Raw genomic sequence first — 21,540 nt, 5'->3', positions numbered from 1 at the left:
CTGAGTATTTTGTTGCCAGGATAGTTTTGTGTGGCTTCAAGTTGGAAGTCTTCAGCTCCTCCCTAGAACGCTTTTTTGACAATAGAGTATGTTTCTGAGATATTACCTCTTTAGGCTTCTTTGCCATCTGGCTTGCTTCTATTTTGGCATTGGAGCTGTCCGCCTGGGCCACTTGTGTCTTCAACACTGTCCTCCTCTCCTTGTTTGACAATCTGTGGTTCCTCAGTGACAAGTTCCCCATATTTTGTGCCTGCATGATGGTGTGGTCATCCAGCCTCTGGTTCTCCCTTGCTCTTGAGGTTTTTGACCTGAACTCTGGGCATGCGTCAGTTTTTCTTACTGTGGTCCCTGCAGGCTTAGGTTGCAGACTTCCTGGTTGTCCTTCTGGACAAACTTTCAATGGCATTCGGGACAGAATCTAAAGGGGTATTTTCCATCTCCTACTGTGATTCCCTATCTCTGTGGTCAATACCTTGCGTGGTTCACTTCCCGCTGTTTTTTGGTTCTCACTCTCTTTAATATCCTTACCTTTGTTTTTATTTGACAATCTGTCAGCTTCTTTGGAGACTTCTCTCTGTATTTCTGCGGAGCTTTGGCTGTTTCTTCCAGACCCAACAGTTAAAAAAAAAAAAAAAATCTGGAGATGGCAACCACGCACTGGGACTCAGGGGCGCACGTCTTAAGTCACAAAGGGACGGACACAACACCAAATAGTATCGGACAACACCCACACAAAAAACAGAGGAAGAGATTAAGAAGTATTCCAGACCCAACCACTAGATGGCAAGATAATGCACAGCATGTGAATCTAGAAAAGATACGCGTTGCAAAAATGATTTTACACCGAAAATAGTATTTTAAAAACAATTAACCAAATATTTCAAATAATATATGCTTTATAAAAAAATGTGCTACAAGATACTGCACCTGGGTTGAGAGAACTGCCAGTACACTGCATGCTGAAATTGGAAGCGTCAAGACCTCTTTAAAGGCAACCTACGAATGCACTGTCTCAAGGTACGGATTATCAGGTTTCATTTTAAATTAATTCAGCGCATACTTAGCAGCAGGCTGGTAAAAGGATGTAGTCTTATAATGGCTTTATATTTTTTCAGTAAAATAATTTGGGAATATTTCTGACTGGGTAGGCTTTGTAGAAGTTTTTTTTTTTTTTTTTTTTACTACTCTCAACATGTTAAATTCTTTCCTTTCTTGAGGGTTTCACAGTGAAAAAGCGCTTCGAGTTGAGGGCACGCAGTAGGAAATTACTCTAGCGTTTGGACTTTTTGAACTATCAATGATGATCCTACGATACATTCCACATACCAGTCACAGGTGTAAATAGAAGTGTAGCGTGAAAAGCCCTAAAAGTATGAAAAGAGGACGAGTAGATATCGGAGTACATATCCGTTACTTGCGTTTTGCAAAGATGGAATAGTTATCTGGAAACAAAGCTAGCTGGTGCATGAAAGCATGATTCCACCTGACTTCCTCCCTATTAATCTTAGTGCATCCAGTGCACTCCTGCGAGTCTCTACGAAGCAATCAAATATTTAGTCTTTCATATTGTTTCTTAGAACTGATCGTATATCTTTGCTCACAGCTTATTTGTAACAGCAAATAATAATATTAATAATAAATTAAAAAGAAAATAAAAAATGTTTCCTTGCTTCTCAGAGTTAATTGTGCACAAGTCACAGAGAAAACAAAATACAAACCATGCCACGTACAGTCTTTATTTTAACTTTTTTTTAAAAAAGAAATAATTTTATTTGTTATTACAAAGGACAGTATTTCTGTACAGAGTGCTCACAACACAAAATAAACTCAGCTTCTTGGAAGTCTATGCTCGCCGAGGGGGAAAAATGTTATTTGGAATTGTAAAGGTAAAAACTGAAACGCTTTTCTTTGAGTGTAAAAAGAAAAAAAAATATTAACAGTTGTGAATGCAGATTTACAGGCAAAGAACTGAAAACCAAAACAAATCACTAAAGCTGGGAAGAAGGAACTATAGTTTGTATAAAAATTATAAACTTTATAGACTTGCCTAAAATCTACATTATTTTGCATCTACCATAATCTAAAAGTTGATTGACTATTCCCAGCTCTTCAGTAATTTTACCGACAGTGAACACCCCCCCTGCCCCCCTCCCCCCAGGTCTTGGCAACAACTCTGCGCCCTCATAAAAGGAGAGCAGAAGACAAAACGAGCCGTGTGCTGAAAAAGGGCAGAGTTTTAAAATTGCGTCCAGTGGTTTTATTGGTTAAAAACGGCCTTTTTACACAAGTTGAAGTCTTATTTACAATTCATTTCTGTACAGATTTTCAGCTATTAACAGTTGCGGAAGCAGCTTCATTCATCAAACAGCAGCTCTCTCTTACTCTCCGTGGGTACCGAGCCCCATGCTGACACCAATGTAAAAACTTGTGCCTAAGCTTCTTCCAATCCCAGGAGATGGGCATTGGAGAGTGATCTGGGCAAGGTGGTCACGGGAAAGAGAGGGAGGAACCAAACAAAAAGGGTAAAGCAGAATCCTGCAAACAATCAAAGGCAAAAAGGGTCAAACTGAAGCACACCAACAGGAGCAAAATGTTCATACCTTGCCATGGGTCCAAGTCAAAAGGCTGTCCTACAGGAGTGGTAGAAGGGCGTAACCGTCTTGTGCGTCACAATGTACTTGTATAATATCACAATACACCCAGCCACAATCCTTCCCAACAGTACATCTGCTACCCATAACTGAATTACAGTAGTCATTTGCATGTGTCAGGCTTTTGTGCCCTTTTCCCTGTCCACCCCCAATTCCCAATGCAGGTGACACCTGCAGAGTGCGAGAAATGTTGCATTAAAAACACACCTCGATCTTTCCCATGTATCCCAGACAAAATTCTGAGAATTTTAATATGAAAGAAATGAATGCCCATAGCCAATTATAGCCTGGGATTCAAGAGCTCCCTCCAAATGCCCAGCCAATCATAACAGAATTTAGCAGTCCCGCATTTCACTTTTAAAAATATATTACATGTATTATAAATAGATAAATAACCAATCCCTTTTAGGCTGGAAGCACAAAAAATACAAGGTTGAGATGTTGGCGGTCATGAGCCACACTGGGTAGAAGAGGAATAAATACTGCAGGGGGTGCAAAAAAACCCAGCATACTTAATGCAACGACCCCTCCTCACTCTCAAGGCCGTTTCCCCCACTGCAGCTATCTGGGACGGCTGAAGAACATACTGTGCTGACAGATGGAGTGGGAAGGTGCTTTGGGTCTTAACTGCTTGTGACAAAGTGCGAGGAAAGCCTGAGTAGGAATGGGGTTTAGAAAGAACATGTATAGAGGGGGGCAGGGGTGTGCAATAGGGGGGCACCAGGGGCAGAGTGTTCAACAGCCCTCCCCAAAATCACTGTAGATCAGCAGCTTGCTTCAGTGCTACTTTCAGCCCACTTAAGTCAAACATTTTACCAAAAAGTAATAACTTTCAAATCACTGCTTGGGTGTTGGTAAGGTCAGACCCAGACTGTCCAGCAGCGCTACACATACGCTGCTTCGCCTTCCTGTTTTTCTGGGACAGGAGTGGGGTACAGAGGGCCTTGATGTCACACACTTGCACACACACTACAGTCCGACAGGTAGAATGAGGTAGGTACGGGTTCAGGTGCTTCATGTACTAGCGCGTACACTCTCAAAAGTATTTTGCTCCTTGAAAACATCTTCCGTGCTTTAGTCCTGGGATTGTCGAGCTGGATTTGAGTTCTCTCAAATTCTTTGTTTCAAACTGCAACCTTGAAGAGTTTAAATGATTTTCGTATTTCTATTTTTGTATCAAAAAGCTCTGTGGGTTTGGAAAAAAATATTACTCAAAGTCTTCTCTGCTACACACGTGGATCAGTCCATCGAGGACATCCTCGGTTGAGTTGTGTTTCTCAAAGTCTACCCCTGGTCCCGCAGTTTGGACCAGATATCTGCACTCTCTGGCCTGCATATTCTGCCACCACCTTCAGACTCTGCCATGACGCTCTGCTCTATGTGCTCTGGCCAGACAAAAGCTGAACTCTGGGACTGCAGACGATCCTTTGATGCAGTATCCATGTCCCTGGACAGCAGTTGCAGATTTCACTTGGAGATCCTTGGTGTACCCAGGAGGGCAGACTGGCTGCATAGGTTTCATCCAACTAGGATGGGGTCTGTCTTGGAAAACCACCTAGCCCTCACAGCTCATGGCTCTTGCTCCCTAGTCCCATCAGCCTCCAAAAGGGCTCTGAAGTGACCACTGCCTATGTGCAAGCGGAGCACGTTTGGCCAGGGAGAGATTTCTACATTGTGACAGGATTCCAGAATATCAATTCATCCATTTTCTGCAGTTCCAGGCTCCACAGTGGCATGGGATCTTATGTTGATCATCTTCAAAATCAAACTGATAGTCGTAGGTCAGCTGTGAGAAAAGAAGTAATTAGAGAGGCAATTAGATGGGGAGGCCATCAAGATAAACAAATGGTGGGGGTTAGGAATCTCTACAGAAATCTGTAACCAGCATGTGCATCATCCAATTATGGACGCATGCTTCACAAACAGCCATACCACAGGCACAAAAGACACCATAAGATGCGACAGGGAACCTTTCTCACCTCTTCTCCCTTGGGGATCCGCCGGCTTGAAATTATGATTATCTTATCCTCTTTATCAAAGGTCACAACCTCAGCCACACAGTTGGGAGCACAGGAATGGTTAATGTACCTGTGAGGGGGACAAAAAAGAAAATCGGAGCTTGAAAGAAAAACGTCTGCCACATTTATAATTGCTGCATAATGCCAGGTCTTGGGACCCAAGGCAAAACAGAAGAATTAAACAAGGATGTCACCTTACCAGGTTCCACATCAGAGCAGATGTGGTTTTGCACATGGATTCTCTAAAACTCATCAGACAGAAAGGCATACTGTAAGAGGGTATCTTATTGCCCAAAGAGGTGAACAGACTATCCATATTATTACTGACCAAGTGTCTGCCTTTTATCACCAATTTCACTCTACTTCCCTAGTGTCTAAAATGTATCTTCTGCCTCCTGCCGCAAGTCAACTGTGCCCTTCTAACCACATCTCTTTATAAAATCTCTTCTGTCTTGAATTCACTGGACACCGTCCTGAAAATCCAGCTCTCCGAAACACCTTGTGAAGCCCCAATTCAATGTTTTATTTCTTTATAAAACCCAATGAAGTCCTCTTCAAACTGTAGCTCATTAAACAGGTTCCAGATACAACAGTGTAAGAGAAAGGTTAGTTAACCCCAAATTTACTGGACATCCTCCATACCGGTCAACTCAATGGACACTCACATCAGTCTTCAAATGACTGGGGTACCCGCCTCAATCCACCAACCCCTAATTCCATGGTCAAACCCCAACTGGTTGTACTTGTTCCTCCATGACTGGGATATCAACTCAACCCCCCTCAAAATAGACTACTTCATAATTAAATTAAATAGCATCTAACGGAGTAAAAATCCTGCTTAAATACATGCTTGATATATTCTTAGGTATCAACCACTGTCAGATTACATCACTAAAGAAATATCAAATTAGATGGACTTTGTTGGTCCCTTTTTACCATAAAATCACTTCATATGCACCTACCTCATTACAGACCTTGCTCACCAAAAGCCTACTTAATGCATGACAAAGAGATATATTCACTTTTATTTAAACTATCTCATTGAATGAATATTGCTCTGCAGCAGTTCACTGCCCACCAAACACACACCCCCTTAAAACACCTCTAGATATCATTTACCTTGCTGGGCCTCCTGTCAGTGTTGCATCGATCACATGTTCGTTGTTGATACGGAACATGTAAATGCCTCGATTCTAAAAAATAATAAATTAAATCAATCAAGACTTAGAAATTAAAAAAGAAAGCACAGACTAAAAAAGTCAAATTTCTGCTCAAGAAGAAACTTGTCCCCAGCAGAACGCATTGTCACCCATCTCTCACCATCACGTTACACAGATCCGTAGTCACCTGCCACTGGCGCTAACCTCTGGAAAGGTAGAGTATTGTCCCAACACCATGATACATGGTACTCATGCCACCAAGGGGGTGTCCAGGGGGAGGGGAGATTTATTTATTACTAAGGCAGGAGATGGGTACATTTACTAAGGTAGTTAGGAGAAGACAAATACACTTTCAGAAGGACAAAAGGTCAAAATACACTTTGTAATTTCAGGAGAATGTGTAGGAAAGTACCCTCTTTTTGGCATGGTTACCCCCACTTTTTGCTTGTCGGTGTGTTTTGACTGTGTTCACTGGGATCCTGCTAACCAGGACCACAGTGACTGTGCTCCCTCCTCTAAATTTGGTTGCTTATGACTTAGCACACCCTACAATTGGCATACGGGTGCCCTTATATAAGTCCCTAGTATATGGTGCTGAGGTACCTAGGGCATTGTGGCACCAGGGTTCCCCATGGGCTGCAGCATGTATTGTGCCACCCATGGAATCCCATGCAAAATGTGTCAGTAGGCCTGCCATTGCAGCCTGCAAGAAAAGGGGGCATGCACCCTTTGTCTACAGGTCACTGCACCAGGTCACTGTAAGTCACCCCTATGGCAGATACTCCTAGCCCAGAGGGCAGGGTGCAGATACCTGTGTGTGAGGGCGCCCCTGCACGAGCAGAGGTGCCCCTACGAACTCCAGCTCCATTTCCCTGGACTGCGTGAGTGCAGGGAAGCCATTTTACCTGTGTTACTGGACACAGGTCACCACCTGAGTCCAGCTACATAATAGTAACTCCGAACCTGGGCATGTTTGGTGTCGAACATATCAGAATCATACCCCAATACTGTTGCCAGTGTCGGTTGTATGATTCCATGCACTCTTTGGGCTCCTTAGAGGACCCCCCAGCATTGCACCTACTAGTGTTCTGGGGATTTCTTGGCAGCCTGTGCTGCTGCCACCCCTAAGACAGATTTCTGCCTTCCTGCTACTTGACCAGCTAAGCAAGAGGAAGGCAGTACAAGGTTTTCCTGTGAGAGAGGGAGCTAACACCCTCTCTCCCTTCGAAACAGGTGTTACATGGCTGGGGGGGGTAGCCTCTCCAAGCCACTGGTATGCTCTGAAGGTCACATTTAGTGCCCTTGTTACATAAACCGGTTTGCACCAGTCCAGGGACCCTGCTCTGGTGTGAAACTGAGCAATGAAAAGGGGAGTGACCACTCCCCTGTCCATGACCATCCTAGGGGTGGTGCCCAGAGCTCCTCCAAGTGGCCACTTGATTCTACCATCTTGAATCCAAGGGACCCTGGGAGCATCTGAGTGGTCAGGTCTGGCAGGTGATGTCACAGCCCCCTCCTGATAGGTGGTCACACCTTGCTAGGTGACCAATCGCCCTTCTTAGGCTAGTTAGGATCCCCTCTTGGATGTGTCCTCGGATTTGACATGCAAGATTTCAGCAGGACTCCTCTGCCTCGTTTACATCATCTTCTGGCCACCGGGACTGCAACTGGACACTCCAGGAACCAACAATCTGCAACTCCAACTATGTCTCCGCTCTCCAAATTGCTTCTCTGGCTCCTTCCAGCTACTCCAACATTTCCCTGGCTGTGCATTCTTTGAGGGTGATGAGTCTTCAGCCTGCACAAGAAGTAAGAAGGAATCTACCTTGGAGTGAAGGAGTCACTCCCTTGCATCCACACACACCAATTGCAACTACAACGGGCTGTGTGGATCCTCTCTCTTCTGGAATTGCGTGGATCCTGCATCACAGGTGGTGGTCTGGAGTGGTCCCCTTGGTCCTCTCTCCCAGCTGTCCAACTTGGGAGACGGTAAGCCCTTGCCTCTCCTTCTAGAACAGTACCCCTGTGCACCACAACTCTTGCAGCTACCAAGGCTTGTGCGTTCCTCCTCCAAGGGATCTTTAGGCTCCCTGTAGCCCCGACCTCCAGCACGCTTTCCTGTAAAGCACAGTCTCCTGCCTGCTGCGCCAGCGACAACTTCAAGTGTGCTGAGTGGGCCTCACGGAGACTCCTATGCCTGTGGGTCGCATGTGGGGGCTGCTGCCTTCTTGTGATTCATTGTGACTCACCCAGCTGCTGAGGGTCACCTCAGACTCCCTTCCTTGGGTCGAGTCCCCTGGGCCTTGATGGTCCTCTTCAGTCTTGCAAAACCTTCTCAGACTCTTGCATTTGCCTAAGCTTGTTGGTTTTTCAGCACCAGTGACTGACTGCATCATGACCGCCGATGTGGGACATCACTTGCATCACTTCTGGAATTGCTCTTCTGCGCCTGTGCTGCACTGCTGACTTTCTTCATCCACCGTCGACCTAGTCCTGCATACACAGAAGGGTGGGTAGTGGCTCCTGTCACAGCCAGACACTCTAACTCTAAATGGACTTGGTCCCCTTCTTTTGCAGGTCCTCTTCTATCAGGATCCACCTTTGTTTTCTTCCAGTTTTGTCTGGGTCTTGCACAGTCCTTTTCTAAAGTTTTCCTGTGAGTTAGGGAAACAAAACAGGTACTTGCCTGTTTTCGCCAGGTCGCTAGGAGGCTCCCTGGTACTTACATTTAGGGGTTCCTAGTTCTTTCAGCTCCCCTCTACTGATTCTACTTCCTTGGGTGGGGGACTGCCTTTCACATTCCACTTAGTATATGGTTTGGTCTCCCCGAATGGCCTTCACTGTTTTCTATTGTTTTTGCTATTTGCTATTGCTTTCTATGCTAATCACTGACTTCTAATGTCTACAGAATAGTGTTTACTTACCTCTTACTGGAGTATTGCCTATTGAGTATTTTAGTATTTGTGTTACCATAACAAAGTAATGAAAATATCACTTACCCAGTGTACATCTGTTCGTGGCATCAGTCGCTGGAGATTCACATGTTCTGCATAGCTCGCCATCTGGTGTTGGGTCGGAGTGTTACAAGTTGTTTTTCTTCGAAGAAGTCTTTCGAGTCACGGGACCGAGTGACTCCTCCTTCTGTCTCCATTGCGCATGGGCGTCGACTCCATCTTCGATTGTTTTCCCCGCAGAGGGTGAGGTAGGAGTTGTGTTGTAGTAATAGTGCCCATGCAATGGAGTGACTAAGTATGTACCTATTTAAGGTTAAAATAATATATATACAAATGTACAAAGTTGAAGCTAACTTCCAAACTGCTACAGGCTCCCGGGGAGGTGGGTGGGCACATGTGAATCTCCAGCGACTGATGCCACGAACAGATGTACACTGGGTAAGTGACATTTTCAGTTCGATGGCATCTGTCGCTGTAGATACACATGTTCTGCATAGACTAGTAAGCAGTTATCTCCCCAAAAGCGGTGGCTCAGCCTGTAGGAATGGAAGTGGTTTGAAATAATGTTCTTAACACGGCTTGACCTACTGTGGCTTGCTGTGCGGATAACACGTCTACACAGTAGTGCTTGGTGAACGTGTGTGGTGTAGACCATGTGGCTGCCTTACATATTTATTGCATTGGGATGTTTCCTAGAAAGGCCATGGTAGCACCTTTTTTTCTGGTTGAGTGTGCCCTTGGTGTAATGGGCAATTGTCGTTTTGCTTTAAGGTAGCAGATTTGGATGCATTTAACTATCCATCTGGCTATACCTTGTTTTGATATTGGGTTTCCTGCATGAGGTTTTTGGAATGCAATAAATAGTTGTTTAGTCTTTCTGATGTTTTTCGTTCTGTCAATGTAGTACATTAATGCTCTTTTGACATCTAATGTATGTAGTGCCCTCTCAGCTACGGAATCTGGCTGTGGGAAGAACACTAGTAGTTCCACTGTTTGATTTAGGTGGAACGGTGAAATAACCTTTGGTAAAAATTTAGGATTAGTCCTTAGGACGACTTTATTTTTGTGTAGTTGTATAAAAGGTTCTTGTATTGTAAACGCCTGAATTTCGCTTACTCTTAGAGATGTAATGGCGATGAGAAATGCAACCTTCCAGGTTAGGAACTGTATTTCGCAAGAGTGCATGGGTTCAAAAGGTGGACCCATGAGTCTTGTTAAGACAACATTCAAGTTCCATGAAGGAACAGGTGGTGTTCTTGGTGGTATAATTCTTTTAAGGCCTTCCATGAATGCTTTAATGACTGGTATCCTATATAGGGAAGTTGAATAGGTAGTCTGCAGGTATGCAGATATTGCCGCAAGGTGTATTTTAATGGAAGAGAAGGCTAGGTTAGATTTTTGTAAGTGAAGCAAGTAACCCACTACGTCCTTTGGAGTTGCGTGTAAAGGTTGGATCTGATTATGATGGCAGTAGCAGACAAACCTCTTCCATTTACTTGCATAGCAGTGCCTAGTGGACGGCCTTCTGGCTTGCTTTATGACGTCCATACATTCTTGGGTAAGTTGTAAGTGTCCGAATTCTAGGATTTCAGGAGCCAGATTGCTAGATTCAGCGATGCTGGATCTGGATGTCTGATCTGTTGGTTGTGTTGTGTTAACAGATCCTGCCTGTTGGGCAATTTGATGTGGGGTACTACTGATAGGTCTAGCAGTGTTGTGTACCAGGGTTGCCTTGCCCAAGTTGGTGCTATTAAAATGAGTTTGAGTTTGTTTTGACTCAATTTGTTTACCAGATAAGGAAGGAGAGGGAGAGGAGGAAAAGCGTAGGCAAATATCCCTGACCAGTTCATCCATAGGGCATTGCCTTGGGACTGCCTGTGTGGGTATCTGGATGCGAAGTTTTGGCATTTTGCGTTCTCTCTTGTTGCAAACAAGTCTATTTGAGGTGTTCCCCAGAGTCTGAAGTAAGTGTTTAGAATTTGGGGGTGAATTTCCCATTCGTGGACCTGTTGGTGATCTCGAGAGAGATTGTCTGCAAGTTGATTCTGGATCCCTGGAATAAACTGCGCTATTAGGCGAATGTGGTTGTGAATTGCCCATCGCCATATCTTCTGTGCTAGAAGGCTCAACTGCGTTGAGTGTGTCCCCCCCTGTTTGTTTAGATAATACATTGTTGTCATGTTGTCTGTTTTGACAAGAATGTATTTGTGAGTTATAATTGGTTGGAAAGCCCTTAATGCTTGAAAAACTACTAGCATTTCTAGGTGATTTATATGCAGTTTTGTTTGATGTACGTTCCATTGTCCTTGTATGCTGTGTTGATCGAGGTGTGCTCCCCACCCTGTCATGGAAGCATCTGTTGTTATTACGCATTGTGGCACTGGGTCTTGGAATGGCCGCCCTTTGTTTAAATTTATACTGTTCCACCATAGAAGCGAGAGGTAAGTTTGGCGGTCTATTAACACCAGATCTAGAAGGTGACCCTGTGCTTGTGACCATTGTGATGCTAGGCACTGTTGTAAGGGACTCATGTGTAGTCTTGCGTTCGGGACAATGGCTATGCATGAAGACATCATGCCTAGGAGTTGTAATATCATCTTTGCTTGTATTGTTTGTGTTGGATACATGCGTTGTATGATCTTGTTGAAATTTTGAATTCTTTGTGGACTTGGAGTGGCTACTCCTTTTGTTGTGTCTATTATGGCTCCCAGGTATTGTTGTACTTTGCACGGCAAAATGTTGGATTTTGCAAAGTTGACGGTGAACCCTAGTTTGTAGAGGGTTTGTATGATTTGATTTGTGTGTTGTAAGCACTTTGTTTGTGAATTGGTTTTGATTAGCCAGTCGTCTAGATACGGGAATACATGTATTTGCTGCCTTCTGATGTGTGCAGCCACTACTGCTAGACATTTTGTAAAGACTCTTGGTGCGGTTGTTAAACCAAAAGGCAATACTTTGAATTGGTAATGTATTCCTTTGAATACGAACCGTAGGTATTTCCTGTGCGACGGATGTATTGGTATATGGAAATACGCGTCTTTGAGGTCTAAGGTTGTCATGTAGTCCTGTAGTTTTAGCAATGGTAACACTTCTTGTAGCATGACCATGTGAAAGTGGTCTGATTTGATGTAGGTGTTTAGTATTCTGAGGTCTAGGATTGGTCTCAGTGTTTTGTCCTTTTTTGGTATTAAGAAGTACAGTGAATAGACTCCTGTGTTTGTTTGTGTGTTTGGTACTAATTCGATTGCATTCTTTTGCAATAGTGCTTGAACTTCTATTTCCAGAAGTTCGGAATGTTGTTTTGATAAATTCTGTGCTTTTGGTGGTATGTTTGGAGGGAATTGTAGGAATTCTATGCAATAACCATGTTGGATAATTGCTAAGACCCAAGTGTCTGTAGTTATTTCCTCCCATGCTTTGTAATAATGACCTATTCTTCCCCCCACTGGTGTTGTGTGGAGGGGGTGAGTGACATCTGAGTCACTGCTTGGTTGTAGGGGTTTTGGGGCTTTGAAATTTTCCTCTATTCCTAGGGAATTGCCCTCCTCTGTATTGGCCCCGAAAGCCTCCCCTGTACTGTCCCTGGTAGCTGGACGGTGTTGCCTGCGAGGTGCTGGCTTGTGTGGCCTGACCCCGAAACCCCCCTCTAAAGGGTGTCTTGCGGAAGGTGCTGTAGGTTCCTCTGCTCTGCGGGGAGTAGAGTGCGCCCATGGCTTTAGCAGTGTCAGTGTCTTTTTTAAGTTTTTCGATTGCTGTGTCCACTTCTGGTCCGAACAGTTGTTTTTCGTTGAATGGCATATTGAGCACTGCCTGCTGTATCTCTGGTTTGAACCCAGACGTTCTTAGCCATGCGTGCCTTCTAATGGTCACAGATGTATTAATTGTTCTTGCAGCTGTGTCTGCTGCGTCCATAGAAGATCGTATCTGGTTATTTGATACGTTCTGTCCTTCCTCAACCACCTGCTTTGCCCTCTTTTGTAGTTCCTTGGGAAGATGCTCGATGAGGTGTTGCATCTCATCCCAATGGGCTCTGTCATAGCGCGCAAGTAGTGCTTGAGAGTTAGCGATGCGCCACTGGTTTGCAGCTTGTACTGCGACTTTTCCCAGCTGCATCGAACTTGCGGCTCTCTTTATCTGGGGGTGGTGCATCCCCAGATGTGTGGGAGTTGGCTCTTTTCCGAGCTGCTCCTACTACGACGGAATCCGGTGGCAGCTGTGTGGTGATGAAAACAGGGTCTGTAGGAGGTGCCTTATACTTCTTTTCCACCCTTGGCGTTATTGCCCTACTTTTGACCGGCTCCTTGAATATTTCCTTTGCGTGCCGAAGCATACCTGGCAGCATAGGCAGGCTTTGGTAGGAGCTGTGGGTGGAGGAGAGGGTGTTGAATAAAAAGTCATCCTCGACTTGTTCTGAGTGGAGGTTTACGTTGTGGAATTGTGCTGCTCTAGCCACCACTTGAGAGTATGCTGAGCTGTCTTCTGGTGGTGAGGGCTTTGTTGGATATGCCTCCGGACTGTTGTCCGACACTGGGGCGTCATATAAGTCCCAAGCGTCTTGATCTTGGTCACCTTGGCTCATGGTGGTGTGAGCCGGGGAATGTGACGGAGTTTGCGCTGGTGAGACGTTAATTACAGGTGGAGGAGAGGGTGGCGGAGTCACCTTTTTCACCATTTTTGTTTGTGGCGCCTGGTCTGTTTGAAACTCGTGTCTCCTTTTTCTCCTAATAGGGGGAAGGGTGCTTATTCTTCCCGTTCCCTGCTGTATGAAAATACGTTTTTGCGTATGGTCCACTTCGGTGGATTGCAGCTCTTCCTCAAACCTATGCTTTCGCATCTGAGAGGACAGTGATTGTTCCTCTGTATAAGAGCCTGGACCTAGGTCGGTTCCGGGTTGTTTCGGCACCGAAACCCTGCCTGTATCTCTTTTCGGCTCCGAGGTGGCTTTTTTCTTTTTTGGAGTCGAAACCTCTCGGCGTCGATCTTCGTCGGTGCCGCTGTCTCGGCGTCGAGCCGCTTCTACACCGCTATCTCGGTGTCGTTGCTTTTCTCCAGCACTTTCTCGATCCCGAGAAGGCTGCGTGCCGGTGTCTCGACCGGAGTCGGGCGATCTCGGCACTGTTTTGGCCTTTTTCGGTGCCGATGGTCGGTCACCGAATTTATTGGTGGAGCCATGGCCTGGTGGCAGTGGCGTCCCCTGGGCCTTGTCACTTTTCTTCTGTGTTGTTTTCGACGTCTTACTCACGGTTCCTTTGATCGTCGAATTCCTCGGAGTCCGATTCGTGGATCGAAAAGGTTTCTTCTTCCTCTTGTTCCTCGAACTCTCGGTGCGCTGTCGGCGTGGACGCCATCTGAAGTCTCCTGGCTCGACGGTCACGGAGTGTCTTTCGGGACCGGAACGCATGACAGGCCTCGCAAGTCTCTTCACTGTGCTCAGGTGACAGGCACAGGTTACAGACCAAATGTTGGTCTGTATACGGGTATTTGTTGTGGCATTTGGGACAAAAATGGAACGGGGTCCGTTCCATCGACGTTGTTCGACACGCGGTCGGGCCGACCAGGCCCCGACGGGGGATCGAAAACTACCCCGAAGGGCACCGGAGCGCGTCGATCTTCGATGCGGTGTTGAATCTAACTACGCCGATCCCGAACGCAACAATACCGACGAAAATCTTCCGATATTAACTAACTTTCCGTTCCGAAACTCGGAGCGACAGGAACACGTCCGAACCCGATGGCGGAAAGAAAACAATCGAAGATGGAGTCGAGGCCCATGCGCAATGGAGACAGAAGGAGGAGTCACTCGGTCCCGTGACTCGAAAGACTTCTTCGAAGAAAAACAACTTGTAACACTCCGACCCAACACCAGATGGCGAGCTATGCAGAACATGTGTATCTACAGCGACAGATGCCATCGAACCTTTATTTTTGTAACACTGTGTTGTTCTTTCATGTGTGTAAGTGCTGTGTGAGTGTAGTGGTACTGTATAAGCTTTCCATGTCTCCTAGATAAGTCTTGGCTACTCATCCACAGCTACCTCTAAAGAGCCCTGGCTTTCTAGATACTGTCTACACCTCATTAATAGGGGGTACCTGGACAAGGTATGAAGGTCACCACACACCAGACCAGCTTCTTACAATATCCCACAGGCATAACAAGTAATTTTACATGTTCTGATAGTAAATGAGTGAAACTGTCGTTTTTACTGGGGAAAAGCTTGGTCTCCCAATGGGTGAGTACAAAGTTACACGTTGACCCCCTCAGGTGTGCAAATGCTGGGACAATGCAACCAAAGTGGGTCATCCAAGGTACCAAACAACTTGTTATATTAAGCCAGACAATGTTCGGGTCAAAATTGCTATAACAAGTTTCAGTGTTCAACTTTAGTACATTTGCCACGTTGTTACCTTTAGTCCCCTCTGCCCATACTGGTTGCATATGGGGTCCTATCAGCGAGACAGCTTTCTGCCTTCCTGAAGAAAAGTACTAATGACTCCCAGGAAAAGATACAATAAGGGCCTGCGCTGGAAGGAGGCATCATATTCTTCCTGCAAGAAGCCAAATGGGTGTTGGCCCAAAAGGAGAGCTTCAAAGGAGAAGCCGCTCTGAAGGGCAAATGGGTAACACTTGGGGGAAGGGCTGTTCCATTGTTCAGGCAGACATGGTGGCCCCTAGGGACAGGAGAGGAGAAACCAGTTGTCAAACCTGTTTTCCAAGGGCGTGTAGCATCATTGGTAGCCACACTTCGGGTTGGGTTAGGGAGCTCCATACACTGGGACAGAGGTCGTGCCACTTTGGAATTGGGTAGAATGGTGCATCCTAGGATGCCCGGATGCCATTCTTTGCTGGAAGTGGTCATCAGGTGGGAGGAAACCTGGTAGCCCATTGGCTACCAAAAGCATCCTGCCCAAAGTGCATTTTCTGAGCATTAGCAGGACACCCCAAACTCAGATTTCGACTGCACTGGAAGGACTACTGAAGGACTGCCCTGCTGCACTGTTGGCCCAGGAAAGAGACGGCACCTGCTGAAACTGGTGGCTAGCAGAGAAGAGGGACTGTGCCTGCTGTGTACTGTTTGAGGAGAAGTCATCTCTGGAGTCCAGCCAAAGCCAAGAGGCTCCAAGGATCAGTGAGCTGGCCTCCTGTTCACAGCACAGGGATACAACAGCCATGAAGCTTGCTAGGACAAGCTGGTAGTTCAAAGTGCTTAACCCACTGCCAAGCATCGTCATGAAGCACCAGGGTTCACGTTCTGGCGCTTAAAGTTGCACCCGAGTTGGCTGAGCCCAGCAGTGTCGCTGAAGAGCAGCTGGGACCTCTAGAGGGCCAGTTATTAACAGACGAAGGATTGATCTGTGACCCCAATACTGGGTAACTGGTAGACGGAATTCCAGCACTGAGAGGAGTTCAAGGAATGTCAACCTTGTGGCCAAGACCACCTCACCCTATCCTTAGATCGAGGAGTAGCTACAGCAAGACCCCAGTGAATCGCATCCCACCCACAGCATCCTTTTGGAGCATCATTCAGCCCTTGTATCAGGACCACTTCCATAGGAAAACCCTGCAAAGAATAAATGAGCCTGGAACTGAAGGGCCAGTTTATCTGGGGAAAAGCACGTGAATGGAGGGCAGACACTCAGTGCTTGCAACTCAGCGCTTGCAACTCAGCATCACAACTTGCTGATGTTGTTGCCTCAAAAAAACAGTTTTAAAAGTCAAAAGCCTTAACAGGCAACCATGAGGGGACTCAAAGGACAAATCCAGCAGAAAAGTTAACATTAAGTTCTGGTCACATTGTGGCATAACGAACGAGGTAGGATGAAACAAGTAAGTTTCTTCAAAAATCTTGTCATATTAGACTTAAAGAGGGAAGGTTGGTCTGAAAAGTAGAGAAATGTTGAGAAGGCTATGTATCCCATGACGCTTCTCACCACACAACACTGCTGAGCTAGCAAAAGTGCAAAATAGAGAACCTCTGAAAGCTGACACTTCAAGGGATCCATGTTGATTTCAGCACAGCAAGCGACACATTTATTCCACCTTCCACAGCAGACTGATGTAGTGGAAGGACAACAAGCAGACAAAAGAGCAATGACAACCTTGGGCGGCAACTGAAAGTAAGCTAGGGGTCCTGGCTGAAGCCTCAGGAATGAAGGTTAAGACTCGAGAGGTTAGGGGCAGGACCAGTCAAACAGGAAGGGAAGGTCCACCGTGAGAGGCAGTCCGTGTGAGTGTGTGCGAGTGTGTATGAGTGTGCGTGTGGCCAGACTAACCAAGAGAGGAAGGCCTTGTGTTCACCCCAAATTGCATTTAGCTTCAGAAGAGTGATGTGGAATACCTGCTTATCTGAAAAGCAGAGGATTCCGATTCCAGGTCCTTTCGAGGGGCGACCAAGATGCATCGGTCACTACCCTGGCCAGAACTGGTGAAGGCTTCAAGAACATCCCCTTTGGGATGGGTTCTCCTCCACTGAACACCAAGCTTGGTTTCATGAAGTGACACAGGAAATGGTCACCTGTCTGACAGTTCTCCCCCATGCTCGAACAACTGTCTGCAGAGGAACCACTTAACAACCAGGATGAGAGTGTCACCAGGAGGATGCAGGAAGCCAGCAGATCTAGAAAGCATCGGACCAGCAGGACTGGAATCCGACCCCCTTCAGGAAACACCAGAATGATAGTTTGAAAGTCTTAGGCTCCTTGGGGAGGAGAGAAAGCTCAAAGCCATGTCATGTCCAGTCCCGCCTCAATAAACAGGAGGTGCTGATAGGTTCATGGTGAGACTTGGGAATGTTGACATAAAAGTCTAAGAAGCACAACAGGGATGCTGATGTTTGCAGGTGACATAACACAATCAGTGATTAACATGTTCTGAGCAGCAGTTCAGGAATTCCTGACCTCTTGAGGTAGGCCGTGACTAGCGCCATAATCTTGGTGAAAAGTTGAGGTGCAGATATTAGCCCCACTTGGAGGGCAGCAAACTGGTATTGGGGCAGAACTTACCACTAAAAGCAGGTACCTCGTGTGAGAGTGCAGGTTTGGTATGTGAAATCCTGTAAATCGAGAAACACCACTGAGTCTTCTGCCTTTAGCATCAACAGAACCTGAGCCAAGGACAGCAGTTTGAACTTGAACCGCCAGACAAAAAGATTTAAGACCCAGAGCCTCAAGATCAGACTAAACTGCCATCGTTCTTGTCAGCCAGGAAGAATGCACAGAATGAAAATTAGTTACTTACCTGTAACTGCAGTTCTCCAGTATTGGTATCTTTCATAGATTCACATGCTTGAATCATCCCCGTCGTCGAGGTAGGAGCCTCACGGTAAACTTAAATATATAAAAAGCAGTAAGTCAGTAAAAGTAAAACCAGTAGGCCCTAGTAGGCCTCATAGGGTATTTTACAGTCTATCCACTTTGTTTTGTGAAAAGACCCAAACTTGAGTATCAACCAATCAGGATTCAGCCCCTCCCAAACACTCCCAACAGAGGCTGAATTCCCTCAGATTTTCTAGTAGGAGTGTGAAGTTTAATATCTGTATAATAGGGGAGCCTCTGAGGGGAGGAGGGTGGGTCGCATGTGAATCTATGAAAGATACCAATACTGGAGAACTGCAGTTACAGGTAAGTAACTAATTTTCTTCTCCAGTATTGGATCTTTCATAGATTCACATGCTTGAATCAGAGTAACGAGCAGTAATGTTTTCTTACTTACTGAATTACATTGACTGTAATTCCATCGTAATTCTATACGTGATGTGATTCACATTAGTTCAGTTTTAAATATGCACTTACATATAATTATATTTATAGTCATAAACATCCGAATATAAGAGCAATAAAAGGTGTGTGGCAAGAAATCCTGACACAATTTATGCTATTATTATGGAGAATACGACACGTTAACACAGTATAAGAAAATGAACCATTAATGACCATACCTCGAGTGTGGTGGTGGGATGTGTAAGAGGCTCACCTTAACGAAATAGATGCCTCAGCACTGCTTGTCCCACTGCTGTATCGACCTGGTTAGTCTCCTCTAGACAGTAATGTCTTGTAAATGTGTGTTGGCTGGACCAGGTCGCTGCTCTACAGATGCTATGTAGTGGTACACCTGCAAAGAGTGCAGCTGAAGTGGCTACCGATCTTGTAGAGTGGGCTCTCACCCTGGTGTGGAGCGGCTTTCCTGCTTTTGAATGGCAGAATTGAATCGCCAGGCCAATCCATCTTGCTAAAGTCTGTTTGGACACCGCGTGTCCCTTTTTTGTTCCGCCGAATGCTACAAATAATTGATCCGACTGGCGGATGGCCTGAGTTTTCTGTAGATAAAACTTTAAACATATTTTAATATCGAGAGAATGTAATGTTTTTTCCCCACTGTTTGCGGATTTGGAAAAAAGGTTTTTAAGATGACTGGTTCATTTAAATGAAATGTTGAGGGAACTTTCGGAATGAATTTAGGATTTGTCCGCAGGATGACACGAGTTTGTAAACTGGAGGAACGGCTGTTTGATAGTGAACGCCTGAATGTCACTGACACTTTTTGCCGAAGTAAGAGCTAACAGTAACGCTGTTTCTCATGCGAGGAATTTTAGGTCAGCTTTGTGGATCGGCTCAAAAGGAGCTTTCATGAGCTGCATCAACACAACATTCAATGACCATAGAGGCGGAGGTTTCCTAATTGGCGGGAAGACCCGAAAAAGGCCCTTCATAAATTGTTTGACAATTCTTGTGGAACACAAAGAGAGTCTGTCTGGTGATCTGCGGTATCTGGAAATTGCTGCCAGATGTACCCGTATGGAAGAATATGCAAGTCCTGATTTTGCCAGGAGCAGGAGATATGGAAGTATCTGTTCCGGAGTAGAAGATAAAGGATGTATATTTTCCGCTGCACACCAAACACAAAACCGTTTCCATTTAAGTCTATAGGTTTTGTTGGTAGTGTCAGCTCTAGCTTTTGCTAAGATGTCTCTACACTCTGGGGAAATTTTGAGATTTAAGTATTCATTGTGTTCAGGAGCCAAGCCGACAAATGAAGAGACGACGGATGTGGGTGTGTGACTTGTCCCTGGTGCATCGTTAAAAGAGTCGGACTCTGTCTGAGTGGTAGATGTGGTCGTTCGGAGAGCATGAGGAGCTCCGTATACCATATTTGTCTGGGCCATCTGGGAGCTATGAGTAGAAGTCGACACCCCTCCGTCTTCATTTTTCTGATGACTCTCGGAATGAGCGGGATCGGAGGAAAAGCGTAGGCATAAACTCCTGACCATCTCATCGAAAACGCATTCCCCCACGAATCTTTTTGGGGAAGCCAACTTGCGTAGAACTGGCATTTCTTGTTCTCGAGAGTGGCAAATAGGTCTAAGTTTGGTTTGCCCCATAATAGAAACAGGCCATTGAGAGTTTTCTGGTCTAGCTCCCACTCGTGATAAGGAATCACTGTCCTGCTCAGGGTGTCTGCTAGAACATTGATCTGTCCTGGCACATGCTCCGCTTTTAGTGAAATATTGTGTTTGATGGCCCATGTCCAAATTTGTTGGGCTAGCTGCGAGAGTTGTAGGGATCTTGTGCCTCCTTGCTTGTTTAGATAAAACATGCTGGTCATGTTGTCCGTCCGGATTAAGACGCTTGAACATTGTATCTTTGGCAAGAAAGCTTTTAGAGCTAAGTGTATTGCTTTGAGTTCTAGATAATTGATGTGGAGCTGGCTCTCTTGCTGATTCCAGATTCCGCTGATTTGCAGGTCCTGGCAGTGTGCACCCCATCCTTCGAGAGAGGCATCCGTTGTTACTATGCAACTTGGTGTTTGAAGAAGAAAAGACAGCCCTTTTGAGAAATTGGTTGGAGTCGCCCACCACCTCATAGTGTTCTTCATTAGAGGCGTTATGCGAATCTTGTCTTCGAAGGAGCCGTGGACCTGTGTCCATTGTATGTCCAATTGCTCTTGCAGGGGTCGCATATGGAGCCTGCAATCTGGGACTAGCGGAATGCACGATGATATCATTCCGAGCAATGATTTGTAGATGCGGACTGAAATGAACTTTTTTCTGGATAGGTTGTCTGCCAAAGAGGTTAACTTTTGTTTCCTCTCGTGTGATGGGTACGCTTTGCTGCGTACTGTGTCCAAAATTGCTCCCAAGAAACTCAATTCTTGTTTGGGGTATATCTGAGATTTCTGGTAGTTGACTACAAACCCCAGGCTGTGTAACAATTGAAGGCAATAGGAAATATGATTTGTTACTTGGAATTTTGAGGGTGCCTTTATAAGCCAGTCGTCCAGGTAAGGGAAGACCTGGATACCTGACTGGCGAAGATGTGCTGCTACTGGAGCTAACATTCTTGTGAAGATTCTGGGGGCTGATTTGAGACCGAATGGTAGAACCCGGAATTGGAGGTGCATACTTCCTACCCTGAACCTTAAAAATTTGCGATGTTTGCGATATATGGGGATATGAAAATAAGCATCCTGGAGGTCTAGGGATGCCATCCAATCTCCCGTGTTTAAGAGACGCAGGACATCCTGCAACGTTACCATCCTGAACGATTGTTTCTTTAGAAACTTGTTTAGTGCTCTCAAGTCCAGGATGGGGCGCCAGTCTCCTGAGGGTTTCTTTAGAAGGAAAAACCGGGAGTAGAATCCTTTGTTCTTTTGAGATAAAGGGACTGGTTCTATTGCTCCTTTTGTTTGCATTATTCTTACTTCCCTGAGAAGTTGGTTCAACCTCGGAGGCGGTGTACCCGATGGAGGGACACTCGGTGGTGT

At 45.6% G+C, this 21,540-nt stretch overlaps 1 protein-coding gene across 4 annotated transcripts in view; it reads right to left on the bottom strand.

The window, feature by feature from the left end:
* Window positions 1-1,720: 1,720 nt before the first annotated feature.
* The window catches only part of KMT2D (lysine methyltransferase 2D), a 1,162,185-nt gene continuing 1,142,365 nt past the window's right edge, over window positions 1,721-21,540 (bottom strand). For all 4 annotated transcript variants that reach the window (XM_069230486.1, XM_069230488.1, XM_069230487.1 and 1 more), the window contains 3 exons: window positions 5,789-5,862; window positions 4,631-4,739; window positions 1,721-4,437 (listed from right to left, as the gene is read on the bottom strand). In XM_069230486.1, coding sequence (XP_069086587.1) covers window positions 4,345-4,437; window positions 4,631-4,739; window positions 5,789-5,862 — 276 coding nt within the window. In that variant the 3' untranslated portion in view covers window positions 1,721-4,344. The remainder of the gene's footprint in view (window positions 4,438-4,630; window positions 4,740-5,788; window positions 5,863-21,540) is intronic.

The sequence above is a fragment of the Pleurodeles waltl genome, chromosome 4_2, assembly GCF_031143425.1.
Source record: "Pleurodeles waltl isolate 20211129_DDA chromosome 4_2, aPleWal1.hap1.20221129, whole genome shotgun sequence".
Classification (NCBI taxonomy): Eukaryota; Metazoa; Chordata; class Amphibia; order Caudata; family Salamandridae; genus Pleurodeles; species Pleurodeles waltl.
The sequence above is the reverse complement of the archived record's forward strand: the minus strand, read 5'-3'. Positions and strand labels throughout refer to the sequence as shown.